Source organism: Amblyomma americanum, chromosome 9 (genome assembly GCF_052857255.1).
Source record: "Amblyomma americanum isolate KBUSLIRL-KWMA chromosome 9, ASM5285725v1, whole genome shotgun sequence".
NCBI lineage: Eukaryota > Metazoa > Arthropoda > Arachnida > Ixodida > Ixodidae > Amblyomma > Amblyomma americanum.
The window spans coordinates 5,223,591-5,244,290 of NC_135505.1; the positions used below are offsets into that span (position 1 = coordinate 5,223,591).

A 20,700-nucleotide genomic window follows, 5' to 3' on the forward strand; every position below is an offset into this window, starting at 1 on the left:
CAGGCATAGGGTTAACTGAACAAGGCTGCACAGCTGGGACACTCCGAGACCACTTCACATTTGCAGCAGTTCTTTGGTGGTAAAATTTACAGTCGGTGCTAACACAAATATCGGTACAAATATAGCACCAATCGCCAGCAACTAAAACAGAAATACGCAAAATCTTCTCTTCACCACTTCTGAACAGGATTTCGCACCTCCTTAAACACCACGATCATTGTTTTGCTTTTGTCGTAAGGCTTCGTAACCTATCTGGATAATATGTTCTGCCTTTAACTTTCTGTCTGAAGAATTTCAACTCTATAAGCGGTATAATCTATTTTATCCACTGGAGAGTTCTCTTTGAATTTCTTTCATCCGTTAATTTTTTTCACTGCGGGCGTGATCGCTATTTACTACGTACGTCTTAGAGCTCCCGCCGCAGTACTTGTTTTTCACCGACCTGCTGGAATTTGAAATTTTGAAGCATTAAATATGCGTGCGGTGAAGTAGGAGGCTTCACAGCTTTCTTAGGCTTTTCTGATATTCGATAAATTTGTCATGCGAGAAAACTCTGTTGTCGCTATCATTGCAGTTTGAGAATTGTAGGAAAACGATTTGACTCTTTCTCGATTAATACCTTGGTGCTGGCTAGTTGGTGAATCAAGGAAAGCGGAAGCGCGAAGCAACAAGGAGGGAAGAGAGACACGGGACAAGCACTTTTCCTGTTGCAGCGTCTCTCCTTCGTCCGTGTTGCTTTCCATGATATTTGTTTCTCATTTCAGTGGAAGTGAGCTAAGAGAAATTTTATGCTATATTAGGACTGCGTAGTTTAAGAAAATGCCGACATACAAGCTCATCAGCGATGTCGGAAGCCAGGTAGACCACTTACCTTCAGGGTTAATTTCACCATCAATGGGCTGAAAAATGATCAAAATTAAGCAGTTCAGTGCTAAAGAAATAAGACTCAGGGAAACTGAAGGTAGAATAAAGGCAAACAAAAATTCATACTACGCTCAAACATTACCTTTCAAGGACCACTACGAGTATATCATAAGCATGATAAATTGAAATTTTAAGAGCGTGAGGTCTTACTCATCACGTTTCGAGATTTCGTGGTGTCTGCTACCACCCTACATTGCAGCGCCATCTGTGGCAGCTACTACTCATTACGTTTCGAGATTTCGTGAGGTCTCCTACCACCCTGAGATCAAAGCGCCAGCTGTGGCTGCAATTAGAAAACAGCGCATCTAGCATTGAGACTTGCAGCGCCGTCTACAATAGCATTGTAGAAACAACCACCTGCCGCATGCCAATCTTGACGTCACGGTGCAGTATGGTGGATAGAGGTGGAACTATGTGAGCATGACGTCAAGGGGACGAAATGGCGCCGTAGTTTCGGTTTCTCGAATACAAATGGCGCCCATTAAAATTAGTTGTGCCCTTTCATCGCTTTCCTCCTCTCACCAAAAAATATCCTCAAACGGGTATGAAAACTGTCCCGTTACGGGACCGCTATACATGTATACATTCGTGCCGCTATATATACTCCGACAACAAAGGGCACCTATCCGGGGACAGTTGTATAGCGAATTTGGTAGGCAAATAAAACCTCATGGGTTGTGTTATAGAACTAAAACCAGAATTAAATAATAGGTAAACGTTGTATAGATGCAATTACTAAGTTAACTGCTACTATATCGCACCGCAAACCGAATTCTAGGCCCACCTTGACCCCCAAACGAAGCAAATTCCGTTTGGGACGTATCTTGAGGGGGTGCAACTCGACAGTGAGTAGACGTGTAAGACGAAAAGCAGGAAAAAAAAAAACACACGGACGCAAAGAAAGTCGAAGGATAAGCGCTAACTTCGAACCGACGTTTATTAGAAACATTGAAAGATATATAGGCACATGAAAGGGGGGAAGACCAAGTAACAATTACAGCAGCGTACAAAAAGACATGTAACTAATACCCGGTCATATACATCATCTCCTTTTTTGAAAGGCCGATTGATGGCGTGCTTACGCAACCACTGCCCGTCCTATCAATCTCTAGCGCCTCTAATATCTTCCTCGTGATTTGCGAAGGATGCCGGTCGATAATTACATATTTTGGGAAGTCCGGAGCACAATGGCCGCCGTCCTCATATTCACAGTCACGGCAGTGAATTGCCAAAGTTTCCCGCATTTGTTTCACATTGTTGGCATGTTCTCGGCCAACAATGTGAAACAAAGAGAAAGTGTACTTTGGTTTAACGAGTTGGGATGGGAATGTAATGAAATTTACCGCAGCTCTCACCATTGGGTCACATTTACATCACATTTTTGTGTTTGCTATGTGTTTATGATGCGTGCCAAGATATGAAGCTTCCACCTGTGACCCGACATGATTTCTTTACCTCATGAGCAAAAGGAAAACATTTCTCGCAAATATTGCTTAATCTGCGACTAGATATAAAATGTTCATTCTAATATGCTTGTAAGCGCCGACAGCTTTTTTGGTCAGAGGTATCCGCTTCCACTGGGCTAGCATCAGGTGAATGCAACAGCTTAGTGGAAAAATACGGTGATACCCAGGGGGCCCTTATCGGAAATGTCAATATAGTGAATGGATTTCATTCACTATACTGCTTTCAGAATAAAGTTGAATGGCGCAAAGGAACAAACACAGGAAGGCACAGAGACAGAAAGAGCGCCACTGCTGTGTCTTCCTGTGTTTGTTCCTTTGCGCCATTAAACTTTATGATGAACCAACTAGCCCAACAGCAAGTACGTCTGCTTTCAGAAGTAGGAGTGCAAGACTAAAAGCTTGTGCTGCTTGACAAGTGCCAACGAGTTGCTAACTGGCAATGTGGCAAGACGATAGCCAGTTATACACGAAAATTTTAAGCAAGCAGCAAGTGACACAAACACAACAATGAAAAAGGTAGTACAATGGCAATGAATCGGCAACGTAAACAGCAGTGCTCAACAAGAATGAATCATGTAGAAATGGAAGGCTGATGCCGGCATTTTACTATTGTCTGCGAGTAAAAATGTTTGAAGAGATTTGTTTACACGAAGTAATGAAATCTTCACTATTAGTTTATTAGGGATGGTCGCATGTAGGTGAATATTTGTTTGTCATAAGGAGTACTAGTAATTCTTACGAACCACTTCGTTTTGTAGCTTAACAAGAACCAATATAATGCAAGACTATATTCTTAAAGCCTGGCCACGACGGTGGCTTTTCGATGGAGGTGTAAAGCAAGACACTCGTGTACTGTGCAATGTCGGTGCATGTTAATGAACCCCAGGTGGTCGAAAATTCTGCCGCCCTCCGCCAGGGCATCACTGATAGCCCAAGTCGCTTTGGAACGTGAAACCCTATAAACAAGCCAAACCTATTTTATGAAGCACATGTAGGCTACGAAAGCTACACTAGTTGTAACCTTCATAGCCTTCACCCCAGTAAAGAGTATGCATCATGTGCATGCAATGGTAGCCATTTAAGGTGAGCCGAACCCCGAGTCTGCTCGTTCAATAATGTGCGTGCAGCTCTGTTCAGGGCTGTTCCTTCTTGGCGGAGGTTTCCTTCTTAGCTGCTCTTGAGTTTCCCGCGGACTGGGCTCTAGCTCAAGGCCAGGTGCTTGGCTAGGGCGTTCCTGATGGCCACACCTGACGTCTCTTCCCGGTTGCTTGTGCACACCAGCTGAGGCCGCCTTTCATCAATACTCTGCACCACACCACACCAGCTTGAATCACAGTGGTCACTGAGCTGCTCACATATGTTGTGCAGCACACAAGTAGCATGGATCACATAATTGCCATTGTGGATGTAACACTCAAGGCTCTTCAGCCCCATTCTAAAGCGTGCCTTGACACGTCCAAAAGTATTTTCGACAACACTTCTGGCGCTCGGTAGCCGGTAGTTAAGGGTATGCGAGGGGACCCAGAGAAGGGGAACAGCTTCATCAGGTGCGTCTGCAAGGGGAAAGCTTGATCACCAAGAAGAAATGTGCTAACTGCCTCACTTTCAATGACTTTTGTTTCTTGTTGAAACAGCTCACTAGCCAGAGTAGCTGGCAGTCGAGACTTCTGAAACAGTGCCGCGTCATTGTTCCTACCAGGGACCCCAACATTCCTGCATACGAACCTGTATGTGTGGTCACCTACAGCATGTAGGATGACACTGGACCACCCCTTATAATTGTATTAGTCGGCAACTTCTTTCTTCGGGGACACACCTCGATGTGACAGCCATCCACTGCACCGACACCTTGAGAGAAACCACAGACTGCTGTGAAATTACACATGTGCTCGTGAAGCTCAGCTGGTGTTGGCAAATGCACATATCGTGCTTTTAACTGCTCTACAACCACGCTGCAAAATTCATTAAATATTAAAGTAACTGACGCATTGCTCATGCGAAACAGTTAGCAACAGTCCGCTCTTTTGCTGATGTTGCGAGGCAGTACAAGCTGATCGCCAGGCGTTTCTCCAGCAGAATCTCTTTCCGCATGTTGGTATCTTCCCTGTTCATGCTTTCAAAAACAGCCACCATGTACCAGAATGTTCCACGGTTCATCCGAAAGTTTTCTCGGAGTCCGATGTCCGGAAGGTACGGAAGCGTGGTCTCGTACCAGGAGTGTTGTGAACGTTATGTTTCGTAGAACGGACGGTTTTCTGTGCATCGACCTCTGAGACCAATTACCCGCTTTTGCGGAAACATTCAGACTTATTTAAGACCGTCTGTGCACTTCGAGGAGGGCGCCCCGCGTCCCCCTGCGCCACGCAAGGCCGCTCTCCCTGGAGAGTACCTCTCAACACCGGAGCCCTGGAGTGGCTAGAGGAGAGGTGTCTGGGGCCTGAGACCGTGGGAGCGACGAGGCAATGGCGAAATCGTCAGTCGCAAAACGAACCTTGTACGCATCGAACCTTTTTGTAAGCTCTCTTTTACCCGGTATTAAATTCAGTTCTTTTTTCATCGGTTGCTTATTCTTCAACAAACGTCAACGTATTCATGACATAACGTACAAATTGATGCCGAAACCCGGGACGGGAAGGGAAGAGACGGAATTTCGAACAACAAACCATAGATGTCCGTCATTGTGGCCTCTCATCGCAACACACCCAAGGCTGCTACATGAAGACCTCTGATCCTCTGGTTATGTGAAGTAATTCCGGTGATCCACAACGATACCGGTTCAACGATGGAGCGCATCTGCAAGAAGCGGATGGTATTGCGCACTCAAGTGACCAAGCTTACCAGGGAATGCCTCGAGCGGCTAGACCGGCTAACGCAGAGCGATGCTAGTGTCTTGCACGCTCGACTAGCGTCTCTCTATGCTGAGCTCAACGCTGCGAACAGTCAGTTCGAGGAGTCACTGGATGATGAGCAGGCCGAGACGGAGTAGGAGCAGATTTCCGAATACGGTCTTGGCAAAGCTGAAACAGTGTATTTCCAACCCGACTGTAAATCCACCAATGACTCAGCACAAGAATAACGCCGCCCAGACAACAACGACCTCCAAGATAAGGGTCAAACTGCCAATGCTGGAGCTCATGAGATTCAGCGGACGGCGACACGACTGCCAGTCCTTCTGGGAAGTGTTCGAAGAAGTAGCCGACAAGAACGAAGACCTGTAATCTGTCGACAAGTTCCACTACCTGAAGGCATCGGTCACAGGTGACGCCGCCGCTGCACTCGCCGGACTTCCACCAACAGCACGATGCTACACCGAAGCCGTAGAGCTCCTTAAGAAGCGCTTCGGCAACGAAGAGCTCCTAACCCAAGCGCACATGAAAAAGCTGATTGGTGTGCAGCCAGATCGCTTTTCGGACGACGTACGCGGACTTCGTCGCCTGCACGACACTGGCTGCGTACATCAAGGGCTTGGAGACACTGGGCCAAGAACAGTATTCCTACAGCTCATTGCTCATGCCGATCGTGCAACGAGCTTTACCAACGGACATCCTTCTCGACTACAGCCGTCAATGCGTCATCGAGAGAACTAGCTCCTCGGACGAGGGCGAGGAATCAACGACCGACGACGCTTGGCAAACTTCTAACGAAACTGAAAAAGGCACTGAGACGTCCTTTTCACGCCTTATTTCTTTCCTAAAAATCGAAGCGGAAAGTCGAGAAAATCTGGCGGCATAAGGAGCGTGGATATAACGAAAAGCTCTAAAGGCAGCCAAAAGGAGCAAACAAAGCCGTCTTCCTAAAAGGTGAATGAGCCCTTTACGACCGCTGCATTTCTGCACCGAAATATTACGAAGGAAGGTTGTTTCTTTTGCAAGACTGAGGAGCATCAGACGCATAAATGCGATACACAGAAAAGCATAGACGAAAAGAAACAACTTCTGCGAGCGGCAGGAAGATGCTTTAAACGTACACGAAGAGGGCATCGTTCACGAAATTGTAATGCGTACATGAAGTGTACGAAGCTCGGGAGGAGACACGCTACCTGAACATGTGACCCTTCCTACTCGGTAGCTCAGAAAAAAAGAAGCAGCTAATGGAGTCACAAACGCACAAGTTAGCCTTGAAACGTCGACAACAGGATCCGAATGCGCTCCCATGCGGACCGTCTTACTGCAAACGGTGGCAGTTAATTGTGGTAGGCAAAAAACATGGACGCAGCTACGAGTCCTTTTCGATGGCGGAAGACAACGCTCATACACCACATCTGAAGTGTCGAAAAGACTACGCTGCAGATTTCTCGAAGAAGAAATGCTAACCTTCGGGGTCTGTGGCGGTCACCAAGAAGAAAAATTATTCAAGCGAGTTATGGTGAAGGTAAAAACTAAAAAGGGGAAAACTTGTGAGCTGGACGTACTGGAGACAGACGTAATTTGCGATCAGCATATCCCAACACCACCCGTTACACTGACGGACAGGCTGAGAACGCTCGGCTATGAACCAGACGATTTTACCAAAGACGGAATATTGGGCTTCTAATTGGATCCGATCACATTTGGGAGCTAACAATCGGCCGATCGACAAAGATCGACAGAAAACTAAGAGCCGTTGAAACAGCTGTTGGCTGGATCATTCAAGGACCAGTTCAAGGCATAGACGAAGGGCCGCACTCCATGCAAACGGTCGCTCTGAGAGCATCGGCCACGAAAAGAAGCACGACTGACATATTGACAAAATTCTTAATCGATGGAGATAAATGACAATGAGCAAAAGAACAGAACAAATGCTGCTGGGGAGCTCTTTGAGGACACGGTACAGCTGGAGAAAGGTCGTTATGAGGTAGCCCTTCCATACAAGCCTGTTACAGCTTTGGAGGATAACAAAGAGGTTGCTCTTGGACGCCTACACCGGCTGACAAGGCACCTGCAGAACTCTCCAGAGCTATTGAATTATTATGATGCAGATATAACGCACTGGATATGGCGGAGCTCGTTGAAACGAACGACAGTGGTGCGAACACTGTATATCACATGCCGCATCAGGCTGTAATCCGCGACGCTCAGAAGCTGCTTGTTGTTTTTCACGCCTTGTCTCACAACAGGTCAGCAAAATCTCTAAATGAAAACCTGGAAAGTAGTCCAAGTTTAACGGCCGACCTTTTCGGCATGTTGCTCAACTACCGCAGACATAAAATAGCTCTCGTAGCTGATATCGAGCAGGCGTTTTTACAGTTCGCAGTGAGACCTGAGGAGAGAGATTTACTGCGTTTTTTGTGGTATAAAACGATGCCTGAGCCAGGTGATGCACTTCCACCATTTCTGTCGTGACGCATGGAACGGGTTTGATTCTGGACGACTGCCAGTCCATTTGTGCACTCTGTCACTCTTCAACATCACTTAAAGAACATAGAGGAACAGTTCCCGATCACTGCAAATCGACTGCACTGCAGCCTTTATGTCTATGACATATTGATGGGAGCCGAAAATGAACAGGCCGCATTGAATCTCTACAACGAGTCAAAAGCCACTTTCGGAGTGGCCTCAATGTACCTGCACAAATGGGCATCAAGTAGTGAACAGCTGTGTCAGATATTTGAGCAGACTCGAAGGGAGCCAAGCCGCTGGGTTACCTAGCAGGAGTGTTGAAGGTGTTAGGTCTCACGTGGGAACCAAGTACCGGCTTGCTAACATTCTGCCCCTGTACCGATAAATCCCCACGGCAGAACCGCCCACCAAACAATCCGTCGTACAAACCACTGCATGTATTTACGGTCCCCTAGGGTGGCATCCCCTTTCATCGTACGAGCGAAGGTACTATTTCAACAGCTTTGGCGCCTGAGTATTGAACGGGATGATGTCCTGCCCGAAGAAATTGCAGCGGAGTGGTCAAAGTGGCTTGACGAACTGTCTTACCTCCCCGAAGTCAAGGTGTCGCGATACTACAAGGCAAAAGCAGGTGCAGACGCAGCGCCCAGTCTGCGCATTTTTGCAGATCCGAGCCCAGTCGCCTATGGAGCGGTCGCCTACCTGACGCCAGATAGCGAGGAAGGTAGTGCGACCATACTAATAACCAAATCCAACGTCGCTCCAATCAAGGAACTTACCCTAGCCAGGCTGGAGCTAATGGCGTGCCTGCTGGCTGCTCGATTAGGCCGCTACATTCTCGACCAGTTAGAGGAGCCTCCCCAAAATGTCCATTTGTGGACAGACTCAACCATCGCATTACATTGCATTCACGGGAACGCCGATTGCTGGTGGCAGTTTGTACGCAACCGCGTGGTCGATATTAAGAGACTGACTGAAGAATTTACCTGGAAGCATTGCCCTGGAAAGGATAATCCTGCAGGCCTCCTTACCCGCGGTCTACCCGCACAGAAGCGGTCGAATAGCGAGCTTGGGTGGACGGGTCCACGATGGATCTGCATGGAAGAATGCTACTGGCCTCAGTGCGGAATCGCGCCTACATTTACCGAGGCGGAGCTAGAGCGAAGAAGGGAAACGAAAGCACTGCCCGCTACCGCAACTGCACCGGTTGCGGATGCCTTGGCGGAAACACAACATTTCATCTTTCTCAAAAATTATAAAGCGCACTTAGGACAACAGACAAGAGAGACCATTTTTCATTTTCAAAAATTTCATCTTTAAGCAGCGCGAAACACAAGACAAGAGGATGAATACATTCCACAGGCTTAAAGATGAATACATTCCAACTCGCCCAGTTTTCTGTTCTGGTTAACAACATTTCAGTTCCTTCTCGCGCTTTACTCGAGTGACCGTCTGCGTGCTACGATTTGCCGTGGCTTCGTCGTCGCAGCTGGGTCAACTTTTGTGCAGCCCTCTCTCGTGCGCATAGGCAGCAACGCGTGTGGTGCATCATGCGCTACGTTCTTCATCCCGGCATTCGTCGGTGTCCAGTGCTTGCTATTGCCATCCCCCGCCGTATCACCTGCCTGGAACTAGCGGATCAGCTTGCTGACCGCTTTTCCCCGTCCAGCGGTGCTAACAACCCTGCTGCGCAAACCGCACCCGCTTACAGGGTGCACCTGCTTTTCTTTCCCGTCCAGAAAATCTCGCTGCCGAGTTGCGCTCTCTGCTTTACCTTTCTTTACCTTTCTAGACTTTACCTTTCTAGAGTTTAGTTGCGTTCTTGATTGTCGTAAATCCTTCAGCGCCCCAGGAGCCGATGGCGTCACGTATCAGGTGCTGCGTAATCTCGATCGGCCCCAGCAACACCAACTACTTACGGCGTATAATCATGTTTGGCGCTCTGGAAATGTCCCGCAATCTTGGCGAGAGGCAACAGTCGTTCCTGTTCTCAAGAGAGGCAGACCTAGGCGCTACCTGAGTTCATATCGACCAGTGGCCCTACCTCGGCGGCTTGTAAAATAATGGAAGCTATGGCCCCCTCAAAACTGGAATGGCCAGCAAAAAACCTCAACGACCTTGCCCCCCTACCCACCCCCCCCCCCCCCCCCCCCCTCCGAACGGAGCGGCTTTCGACACTTGCGAGCCACTGCAGACTGCATACCTGATGTGGTTTCGAGATTGGAACAGTTACTTTGCACCAGACGGGCTGGCTTTATTGTCCTCCTTGACGTGAAAAGCGCGTTTGACTGCGTCCCTCACTGTGTCATTCTCAGCGCCCTGGCTACTATGGGAACCAGTGACAACCTTCTAAACTATGTATCGGCCTTCCTGCGCAACCGAACAATGCGGGTCAGTGTTGGTGGTGCCTATAGTTCACCTCGCTTTGTGCCGTCCTGTGTTCAACAGGGCAGTGTTTTAAGCTCTTTTCTTTTCAACATTGTCCTCACTGGGCTAGCGGACTGCGTCCACCCTTTGGCCATCAACATTGTGCGCGTTGCCGTCTACGCTGACGATATTGCTCTCTTCGCCACCGCCACATCTACTAAGTGAGGTTGAGGTTCAGGTTTATTTTCCTTCAGAAATGAAAGAGGGAACTGTGACAAAAGGCGGTAAAGCCTGATGAGGTCACAGTTCCTCAAAACAGTTTGTACAGCAGTGAGCAACACAGAAAGAACAAATATTAACATAGTATGATGGTGAACAAAATACATTGCATCAAACGACAGTATTACCGTAAAAAATAAATACTTTTGATACAAAGACAGTGCACCATAAATCAAATCAAAGGCAGTGTATAAACATGGCATGAGGTCACTAAAGGAAACACACACACAAACAGCATGACACGAAAATAAGAGATGCTATGCTAAGTAAACTGAAATTATATCGAGTCATTGCTGATTAGTAACCTTTTGATGTCTTTTTTAAATGTGTTCTTAGGGAGACCAAATATGACACTTGAGGATAGGTTATTGAGAACGACTGGAATCTGGTAATCGAGCTTTTGTTTGCCGTAATTTGTCCTTGTTTTAGGGACCAAGTTTCTGTTTTGACGAAGGGGGTATTTAGAAGGAGGGCGGTTTGGAGCAATGGAATACAAACGATTACGATAGATGTACTGTAACAGGCGAAATAGGTAAACATGGTTTGCTTTAAGTAAGTTATGCTTATGGTAGAGTGGTGATGTTGGTAGGTTTTCCGGCCTACCATGGTAACCCTCTATAGCTCGCAATGCCTTCTTTTGCAAAAAGCAATAACTTATGAAAATTACTTACTGTTGTAGTGCCCCAGACCAGTGCACAATAGGACAATTTGGAAAAAAAATAGTGCGTAGTATATGGACACTTTTAGGGAAACGGGCAAGAGATTGCTGATCAGGTAAAAAGAACCAACAGTTTTACTAGGGTCAGTGAGAAGTTTTGAAATATGTGTGTTCCATGATATATGTTAATTAAACCAGACACCAAGAAACTTCTGAGTAGTTACCTGTGGCAGTTTTGTGTTGGCGTATGTTAGGTTAAGTGTGCAATTAACAGGGGCACTAATAGGTCTGAAAATTATGTACCTGGCTTTTGACAAGTTTAGGCTAAACTTATTCGCCTCCATCCAAGCGTATAATTTTACTAAATAAGTGTTCACGGTAGTATCTAGTTCCGGCAGCGTACGTGATGTGAGAAAAATATTTGTATCGTCAGCGTACATAACCAAATCTGGAGAATCAGGTATGTTACAGATGTCGTTTATATACAATATAAACAAAAGTGGACCCAATATGGACCCCTGCGGAACCCTTGGGTAATGCACAAACGGTTCGAAACAGAATTATGCCATTTAACGCATTGTATTTTGTTATTAAAGTAACTTTTCAGCAGGTTTAGAGCTATTCCACGAATACCCCAACTGTTCAGTTCACTCAAAAGAATTTCATGCTGTGAAAAGCTTTGTGAAGGTCTAAGAACAGACCAAGAGTGTATGCTCTATATTCAATGTTGTCAACGATCTTTTCTTTAACGGCGAGTAAAGCTTGCACAGACGATTTATTTTTTCAAAAAGCCATACTGAGAGGGGTTAATAATGTTATGAACGCTAAAGAACTTTCCAAATCTGCTATTAATGGCTCCTTCAAATACCTTCGATAACACTGATAACAAGAAGATGGGACGATTTCAATTCTATTTCCTCCTTTATATATAGGACGAACACGAGCAATCTTCAACTCATCAGGAAACACACCACATGTGAACATCGGCGGCGGCTACAACAGACATCGTGTTAAGCATACTTTTGCTATTGCAGTTCTGCAAGCCAGCTGTTTCCATCGCCCGTGAAGAAAGAAGCTGTGAATAAAGAAGGACCGTAAAGAAAGATCGCCGGCTCCTGAGCTCGTATCAGCATCCTGCGCATGCGCGGTGGGACTGAGGTGACCGGCAAGGGGGCGTCATCGGTGATCGGATCGTGCCCCATAAAGAGCGCGACTGCCCAGTTCGGCATCAGTTCGGCGGCGGCTGCAACAGACATCGTGTTAAGCATACTTTTGCTATTGCAGTTCTGCAAGCCAGCTGTTTCCATCGCCCGTGAAGAAAGAAGCTGTGAATAAAGAAGGACCGTGAAGAAAGATCGCCGGCTCCTGAGCTCGTATCAGCATCCTGCGCATGCGCGGTGGGACTGAGGTGACCGGCAAGGGGGCGTCATCGGTGATCGGATCGTGCCCCATAAAGAGCGCGAGTGCCCAGTTCGGCATCAGTTCGGCGGCGGCTGCAACAGACATCGTGTTAAGCATACTTTTGCTATTGCAGGTGAGGCTTTTGCTCCTTATTATGCAATTCAGAAAACTGTCTGTGCGCCGCTGCCGAACACAGCATTGAGTGTCGAAGTGCTTCATCTGCTTTGTGTACGTACATTGTCTGAATTTGGTGTTAATCTCTGTCACGCACTACACTGTTCGCCATGAGCAAAGACGTCAAAGAAATCAGTAAGGCGTTAGAAGATCTGAAGCGGGAACTGCGGGCTGATCTTAGAACATTGAAAGACTTGCTTAAAATCAGTTGCTGGGCGAGTTGGTACTTCATGCTAACATTCACAGCGCAAGACGAACACGGACACGAGGTTAGACACCACAAAGCGCCGACTTCAACAAAAGTTTATTGCTGTGCGAGCGACTATATATGGTGTACAGCGGACATGCACAGCAACGAAAAGGTACAATCATTCATGAGCATCTGGTAGCGGCGCCACATCGCAAGCGAACACATCATTTTCTGCACAGAACAAAAAAAGGAAAAAACAAAAAGCTAAAAAACCTAAAAAGCAGTACGCGCACAAGAACATCGAAGCCATAATACTCATTCCGAAATTCGCAAGACATGGCGCTCCTTATCACTTAACAGCAATGATGGAGTGCTGACACAGTGATCCCTTTTTTTTGCAATCTCTGCAGCCTCAGCAATCTCCCTGGCTGTTTTGCTTATGTACTTGTGAAGGATGGTGGTTCCTCCCAAAGAAGGACCACGTTCCTTGCACTGTTGGCAATCACGGCAGTGTATGCCGAGATGACGAGATGCCCCGATGAAGCTGTTGTTATGTTCCATGAGCCTCTCGTTGAGGCACCTGCCTGTTTGGCCAATGTAGGCTCGTCCGCAGGGCAATGGAATCGAGTACACCACGTTTCTCGCGCACTTCACAAATGGCTGCCTGTGCCTAACAGCGCAGGAGTTGCTGACAGAGACGGCGGAATTCACCTTTTTGCATAGTTTAGAGAGTTTCTCAGGTGCGGAAAAGACCACATGAACTCCTGCTCTTTTTCCTATTTTTTTGAGCTGGTGGGCGATGGTGTGCATGTACGGCAATACCGTCATATTCTTTCTCCAATCTCTGTCAGCTCCGTCCTGGTTACGAACCACTTCCCTGCTCTCTTTGAGCAAGCTCTCTGCAACCGCTAACAAGAGTGTGCTTGGATAGCCAGAGCTGTTCAACCTGGTCACCTGGTTAAGGAACGCAGACTCCAGTCTATGCTCGCACGATTTCTCGAGAGCACTGCAAAAGCATGACTTAACAATCGCACGTTTCACTAGTTTTGAGTGGGCTGAACCAAAAGGAAGAACAGGTTTGTTTCCTCGCGGTTCATAAGCCCAGCACACATGGTTAGCAGAAAAATAAATACCCAAGTCAAGAAATCTGATGAATCTGTTCACAGCCAGTTCATGCGTCAAGATTAGTGGTTGAAGGCATTCAGAAAACAAAGACAGAACACTAGACAAGTTTGCATGATTGGACATATCTTCTGTGCCGGTGAAAACGAGAAAATCATCCACATATCTGAAGATGCCAACAACACTGGACCCTTCACTTCTACGCTTCAATTCTCGGTCCCGCTCCGCTAGAAAAATGTCGCTCAAAACCGGAGCAACGCAGGAGCCAATGCATATTCCGTTTTTTTGAGTGACGATGGTGCCTTCCCAAACTGCGAATGTTGACTTAAGGTAAGTTGAAAGCAATTCCAGGAAATTATCGACAGATAAACCACTACTGTTTTGAAACGGAATCACCCCATGTCTGTCTATGCAGTTCCTTACACTGGTCAGTAGGCTATCCTGCGGGATCGAATAATAAAGGTCTTTAATGTCGACTGAGAAAGCCGACAGGTTCGCCTTGGGCATGTCCTTAAGAAATCGGATCACCTCGTCAGAGTTCTTCACCTTGAAAGGGTCGTCAACGGTAAGAGAATTTAAATTTTGCTGCAGAAACCTTGCAAGCGATTTCTGCAAAGTTCCATTTTCAGAGATAATTACCCGCAGAGGGCAGTCCACTTTATGAGTTTTTGCAGCAAAGAAAAGGTCCAAGCTTACCTTTTCCGCCTTGTCTATGGATTGAACAAGCTTATCCAAATTCATGGAGCTGCATAACCTTTTTGCCGCACTCTTTACACGCTCTAGACGTACGTCATTTCTTGTATCGAACACCGAGTACACAGCTTCCTCTGCTTTCGCTTTATACATGACCTCCGAAAGCACCACAAAGCCCCCTTCCTTGTCGGCGGTAAGGAGTGCTAAGGAATTATCCCGCAAATAAGAGACAGTTCTCTGGATGGGCAATCTATGAGGCTGGATTTTACACCGAGATATAACATCTACACCCTCCGAGAGGTATCTCCCATTCTCCGACCCAGAGGCAAGACTTGACACCTGCCTCACCATGGCCAAACGTTCCGCGGTTGTCTTCCTTGGCTCCACAGCGAACTTGGGTCCGCAGCTGAGCACTTGTCGCACATAAGACGGTAGCTGGATATCACCGACGATGTGGACAGTATTCCCGTGAACCGGCACCCTTGGTGGAAGCATCCTGCGAAGCGAAGGAAGCGCTTGTTGCCATAGAAATTCCGTTGTCCTGTCAACTTCGAGGGAGAGTCTCCGCCAACGGAAAGCAGCGCTCGCAGGGCTCACGCCTGAGGCAGACCACAACCGAAGATGGTCTTTGAGGAGACGGGCTTGTCGTTGCCATTCTGAGCGCAAGAGTTTGCACATCCTTGTGCTGTGGTTACTTGGCGGTGCCAAGACGCCGAACTGTGCCACAAGATCGGGAGGGGTTACCCTGTGGCGGATGCAGAAACCGAGTGACCTGGCCTTGCATGAGGCCACCGCTACCAAAGATAGATTGCCTCTGGGTCGGAGAATGGAAGATGCCTCTCGGAGGGTGTAGATGTTATATCTCGGTGTAAAATCCAGCCTCATAGATTGCCCATCCAGAGAACTGTCTCTTATTTGCGGGATAATTCCTTAGCACTCCTTACCGCCGACAAGGAAGGGGGCTTTGTGGTGCTTTCGGAGGTCATGTATAAAGCGAAAGCAGAGGAAGCTGTGTACTCGGTGTTCGATACAAGAAATGACGTACGTCTACAGCGTGTAAAGAGTGCGGCAAAAAGGTTATGCAGCTCCATGAATTTGGATAAGCTTGTTCAATCCATAGACAAGGCGGAAAAGGTAAGCTTGGACCTTTTCTTTGCTGCAAAAACTCATAAAGTGGACTGCCCTCTGCGGGTAATTATCTCTGAAAATGGAACTTGGCAGAAATCGCTTGCAAGGTTTCTGCAGCAAAATTTAAATTCTCTTACCGTTGACGACCCTTTCAAGGTGAAGAACTCTGACGAGGTGATCCGATTTCTTAAGGACATGCCCAAGGCGAACCTGTCGGCTTTCTCAGTCGACATTAAAGACTTTTATTATTCGATCCCGCAGGATAGCCTACTGACCAGTGTAAGGAACTGCATAGACAGACATGGGGTGATTCCGTTTCAAAACAGTAGTGGTTTATCTGTCGATAATTTCCTGGAATTGCTTTCAACTTACCTTAAATCAACATTCGCAGTTTGGGAAGGCACCATCGTCACTCAAAAAAAAAACGGAAAAAAAAAACGGAATATGCATTGGCTCCTGCGTTGCTCCGGTTTTGAGCGACATTTTTCTAGCGGAGCGGGACCGAGAATTGAAGCGTAGAAGTGAAGGGTCCAGTGTTGTTGGCATCTTCAGATATGTGGATGATTTTCTCGTTTTCACCGGCACAGAAGATATGTCCAATCATGCAAACTTGTCTAGTGTTCTGTCTTTGTTTTCTGAATGCCTTCAACCACTAATCTTGACGCATGAACTGGCTGTGAACAGATTCATCAGATTTCTTGACTTGGGTATTTATTTTTCTGCTAACCATGTGTGCTGGGCTTATGAACCGCGAGGAAACAAACCTGTTCTTCCTTTTGGTTCAGCCCACTCAAAACTAGTGAAACGTGCGATTGTTAAGTCATGCTTTTGCAGTGCTCTCGAGAAATCGTGCGAGCATAGACTGGAGTCTGCGTTCCTTAACCAGGTGACCAGGTTGAACAGCTCTGGCTATCCAAGCACACTCTTGTTAGCGGTTGCAGAGAGCTTGCTCAAAGAGAGCAGGGAAGTGGTTCGTAACCAGGACGGAGCTGACAGAGATTGGAGAAAGAATATGACGGTATTGCCGTACATGCACACCATCGCCCACCAGCTCAAAAAAATAGGAAAAAGAGCAGGAGTTCATGTGGTCTTTTCCGCACCTGAGAAACTCTCTAAACTATGCAAAAAGGTGAATTCCGCCGTCTCTGTCAGCAACTCCTGCGCTGTTAGGCACAGGCAGCCATTTGTGAAGTGCGCGAGAAACGTGGTGTACTCGATTCCATTGCCCTGCGGACGAGCCTACATTGGCCAAACAGGCAGGTGCCTCAACGAGAGGCTCATGGAACATAACAACAGCTTCATCGGGGCATCTCGTCATCTCGGCATACACTGCCGTGATTGCCAACAGTGCAAGGAACGTGGTCCTTCTTTGGGAGGAACCACCATCCTTCACAAGTACATAAGCAAAACAGCCAGGGAGATTGCTGAGGCTGCAGAGATTGCAAAAAAAAGGGATCACTGTGTCAGCACTCCATCATTGCTGTTAAGTGATAAGGAGCGCCATATCTTGCGAATTTCGGAATGAGTATTATGGCTTCGACGTTCTTGTGCGCGTACTGCTTTTTAGGTTTTTTAGCTTTTTGTTTTTTCCTTTTTTTGTTCTGTGCAGAAAATGATGTGTTCGCTTGCGATGTGGCGCCGCTACCAGATGCTCATGAATGATTGTACCTTTTCGTTGCTGCGCATGTCCGCTGTACACCATATATAGTCGCTCGCACAGCAATAAACTTTTGTTGAAGTCGGCGCTTTGTGGTGTCTCCCCTCGTGTCCGTGTTCGTCTTGCGCTGTGAATGTTAGCATTGAAAGACAGCGTGAAAAACTGCAATGACACGTGTGATGGCGTAAATGAAATCAAGAATGAGTTAAAAGAGCTGCGAAAAGAAGTTCAGGTACTGACGAAGAAGAACGATGAGCTGACAGCAGAAAATAAACGGCTGAGTGAAAGGATAGAAGAGTTGGAACAGTACCAGAGAGCTAATAATCTTGAGATCAAAGGAGTACCAGATGCCGGCGACCCATGCGACGCTGTCAAGAGAATTGGAGCCTTTCTAGATGAACCAATAGTTGACTCCGACATTGATGTATGCCACCGCGTCCCAACATTCAAGCAAACAGAAAAAAACATTGTTGTCCGTTTTGTACAGCGCACTAAACGCGACAAGGTTCTGCAGAAATTCCGCAAAAAGGGGCTAACAACTAAAGATCTTGACTTCGGCGGGGAAAGCTGTTCTGTGTACGTAAATGAGCACTTAACTGCCTCGAACAAAAAGCTCTTGGGTGCTGCGGTTGCCCGCAAGAAAGTGGTGGGATGGAAGTTCGTGTGGACCTCCCATGGAAAAATTTATGCGCGCAGGGATGAAACTGCAGATGTGATTAGAATTGCCAGTGCATCTGATCTGGAAAAAATAGGAACCTAAGCGAATCCTACAGGAATGTTTCAAACGCTCACTGAACGCTTGCAATGGAGATGGCCGAGTGTTGCTATTATGACCCTGAAGCTTTCAACAAAGCATATAAAACAAGAGAACGAGAGCTTACAAGTATTCATTTCAATATGCGCAGCATAAGAAACAAAGCAGAGGATCTAGCTATATTCCTGCAGTCCCTGACCATTAAATTTAAAGTAATAGTTTTAACTGAAACCTGGTTAACAAAGGACGACATTCCGCCTTACTTGCCAGGTTATATTTGCGAAAGCGTATGCAGGGAGGAAAAAAGGGGAGGTGGAGTAGCTGTTTATATCGAGGAAAGTATGCGGCATGAAGTTCTAGATAACTTGACCAGGAGTGACCAAAACACAGAAAGCTTGTTTGTTAAAATATCTGATACGGCCATTGGAGCCATATACAGACCGCCATCTGGTATCATGTCCGATTTTTGTGACTATTTAGAAAGTGCACTGAGTTATGTTGGAGCCATTACAAAGTCGTTTGTTATTCTCGGAGATGTGAATATTGATACAATATCGGACAGCACGAATGCAAACGAATTCCGCGACATTATGCACCTGTACGCTTGCACTAATGTTCTGACAATACCTACAAGGGTGACTATTGATACCGCAACGTCCCTGGATATCTGTGTTACCAACATGAGTTGTGAGGATATTTCTGCTGGTGTCATGATATGCGACCTCAGTGATCACCTTCCAGTATTCTGCTTGGGACCCCCTGTGACTGGTAAATATAAAAGTAGCAAAGAAAGTACCTGGTATCGCACAATTAATGACCAAAGCCTGCGACATTTTTGCAGCCTAATCGAGAAAGAAAGCTGGGACGACGTCTACAAGGAAACTAATGCTACAGTCGCCTACAAAATGTTCCTGAGTAGGCTGCTACAGTGCTACGATGCAGCTTTTCCCTTGCGCGAGAATAAAACAAAACGAAAAAGAATGCGGATACCCTGGCTGACTGTTGACTTGTTTAAACGAATAAGAGAAAAAAACGAAGTTTCATGCTTTTCTTAAATGTCGTGATCTGCAGTTACTGAAAGAATTTAAATCCTACAGAAACAAATTGATCTCAGACCTGAAAAAAGCAAAGATCGAGTACTTTCAGGCTCAAATTCTTCGTGCTCGCAACGACTATAAAAGGTTATGGGAGATGGTTAACGACCTAATGAACAAAAGGCGCTCAAGCCATTGTGTAACAGATATCACAGACGATGGCGAACGTCTGTCTGATGATCAGCTTGCTGAAGAAATGAATCTTAGGTTCATTAGCACAGGGAAATATACAGGCCAACTTGCTAGCATGTCCTACTATACACATGCAAACAGTCCAATGAGCTCTATCTCGCTTTTTCCGTGCAATCCAACTGAAATTTGCAAAATAATCGGAAGCTTGAAAAGTGACGTAGCGCCTGGAGATGACGGTATAAAAGCTTTGCCAATTAAACTTGTTGCAAATCATATTAGTCATGTGTTGTCCTATATAATCAACTTAATGCTTCTTACTGGGGAGCTTCCGGATGACCTGAAGATAGCTAAAGTAGTACCCGTGTATAAAGGCGGCGGTGCAACAAATATGAATAACTACCGGCCAATCTCTGTTCTAACTGTATTCTCAAAAATATTTGAGCGCGTCATTAATGATAGACTTAACAGCTTTTTTCAGAAACATAAAATAATAGCTGATGCACAGTATGGTTTTCAAGCAAATAAGTCTACGGAACAAGCTCTTATACATATAAAAGACAAAATTATTGAAAACATAGAGAAGAAACTCTTAACCCTTGGTCTATTTATAGATCTTCGGAAAGCGTTCGATACTGTGCAACATGATATATTGATAAAAAAGCTAGAGATCTGCGGGATTCGGGGCGTTGCGCTGAGGCTGTTGCAAACGTACCTGAAAGACAGATTACAGTATGTAGTCATAAACGATCGCACTTCGAGTAAAATGAAGATAGAACACGGCGTCCCTCAAGGATCAATTTTGGGGCCTTTACTCTTTCTTATATATGTGAATGATATAACTATGATACCAGGATCCCCCCAGTTAATCATGTATGCTGACGGCACGAATATATTTTTTACAGGAACAACAAAAACATGCCTTGAAAAATCTGTCAATGATTACTTATTAAAATTTTTCCAGGTGGCTACAAGCCAATCGCATTACTCTAAACACAACAAAATCTAAATACGTAATTTTTAAACCGACAAGCGTTAGGGATCAGAACCCTATTAGCATCAGATATGAAGGTAGCCTATTGGAGGAGGTCAGTGAGCAAAAATTCTTGGGTGTATGGTCCAGCAGTGATCTGTCCTGGAACGCCCATGTTAGTTGCCTTAAGTCTGATTTATCACGGATCATTGGTTGTCTTTACAGAATCCAGCACTTGATTCCATCTTGGATGAAGCAGACATTATATTATTCTCTATTCTATTCTAGAATTAGTTATGGTATTTTAGTCTGGGGTACGACAACTGAAACTAATTACAAAAAATTAATTACTTTACAGAAGAAAGTGTTACGC

The 20,700-nt window shown here is 46.1% G+C and overlaps 1 protein-coding gene across 3 annotated transcripts in view; it reads right to left on the reverse strand.

Annotated features, from left to right (window-relative positions):
- LOC144103810 (trypsin alpha-like) overlaps positions 1-20,700 on the reverse strand; it is a 609,247-nt gene that overhangs the window by 414,864 nt on the left and 173,683 nt on the right. For 2 of the 3 annotated variants that reach the window (XM_077636511.1, XM_077636513.1), the window contains exons 2-3: positions 8,695-8,802; positions 872-899 (exon numbers count right to left, since the gene is read on the reverse strand). In XM_077636511.1, the coding sequence (XP_077492637.1) occupies positions 872-899; positions 8,695-8,802 (136 nt within the window). The remainder of the gene's footprint in view (positions 1-871; positions 900-8,694; positions 8,803-20,700) is intronic. The other variant, XM_077636512.1, reaches the window with a different exon arrangement.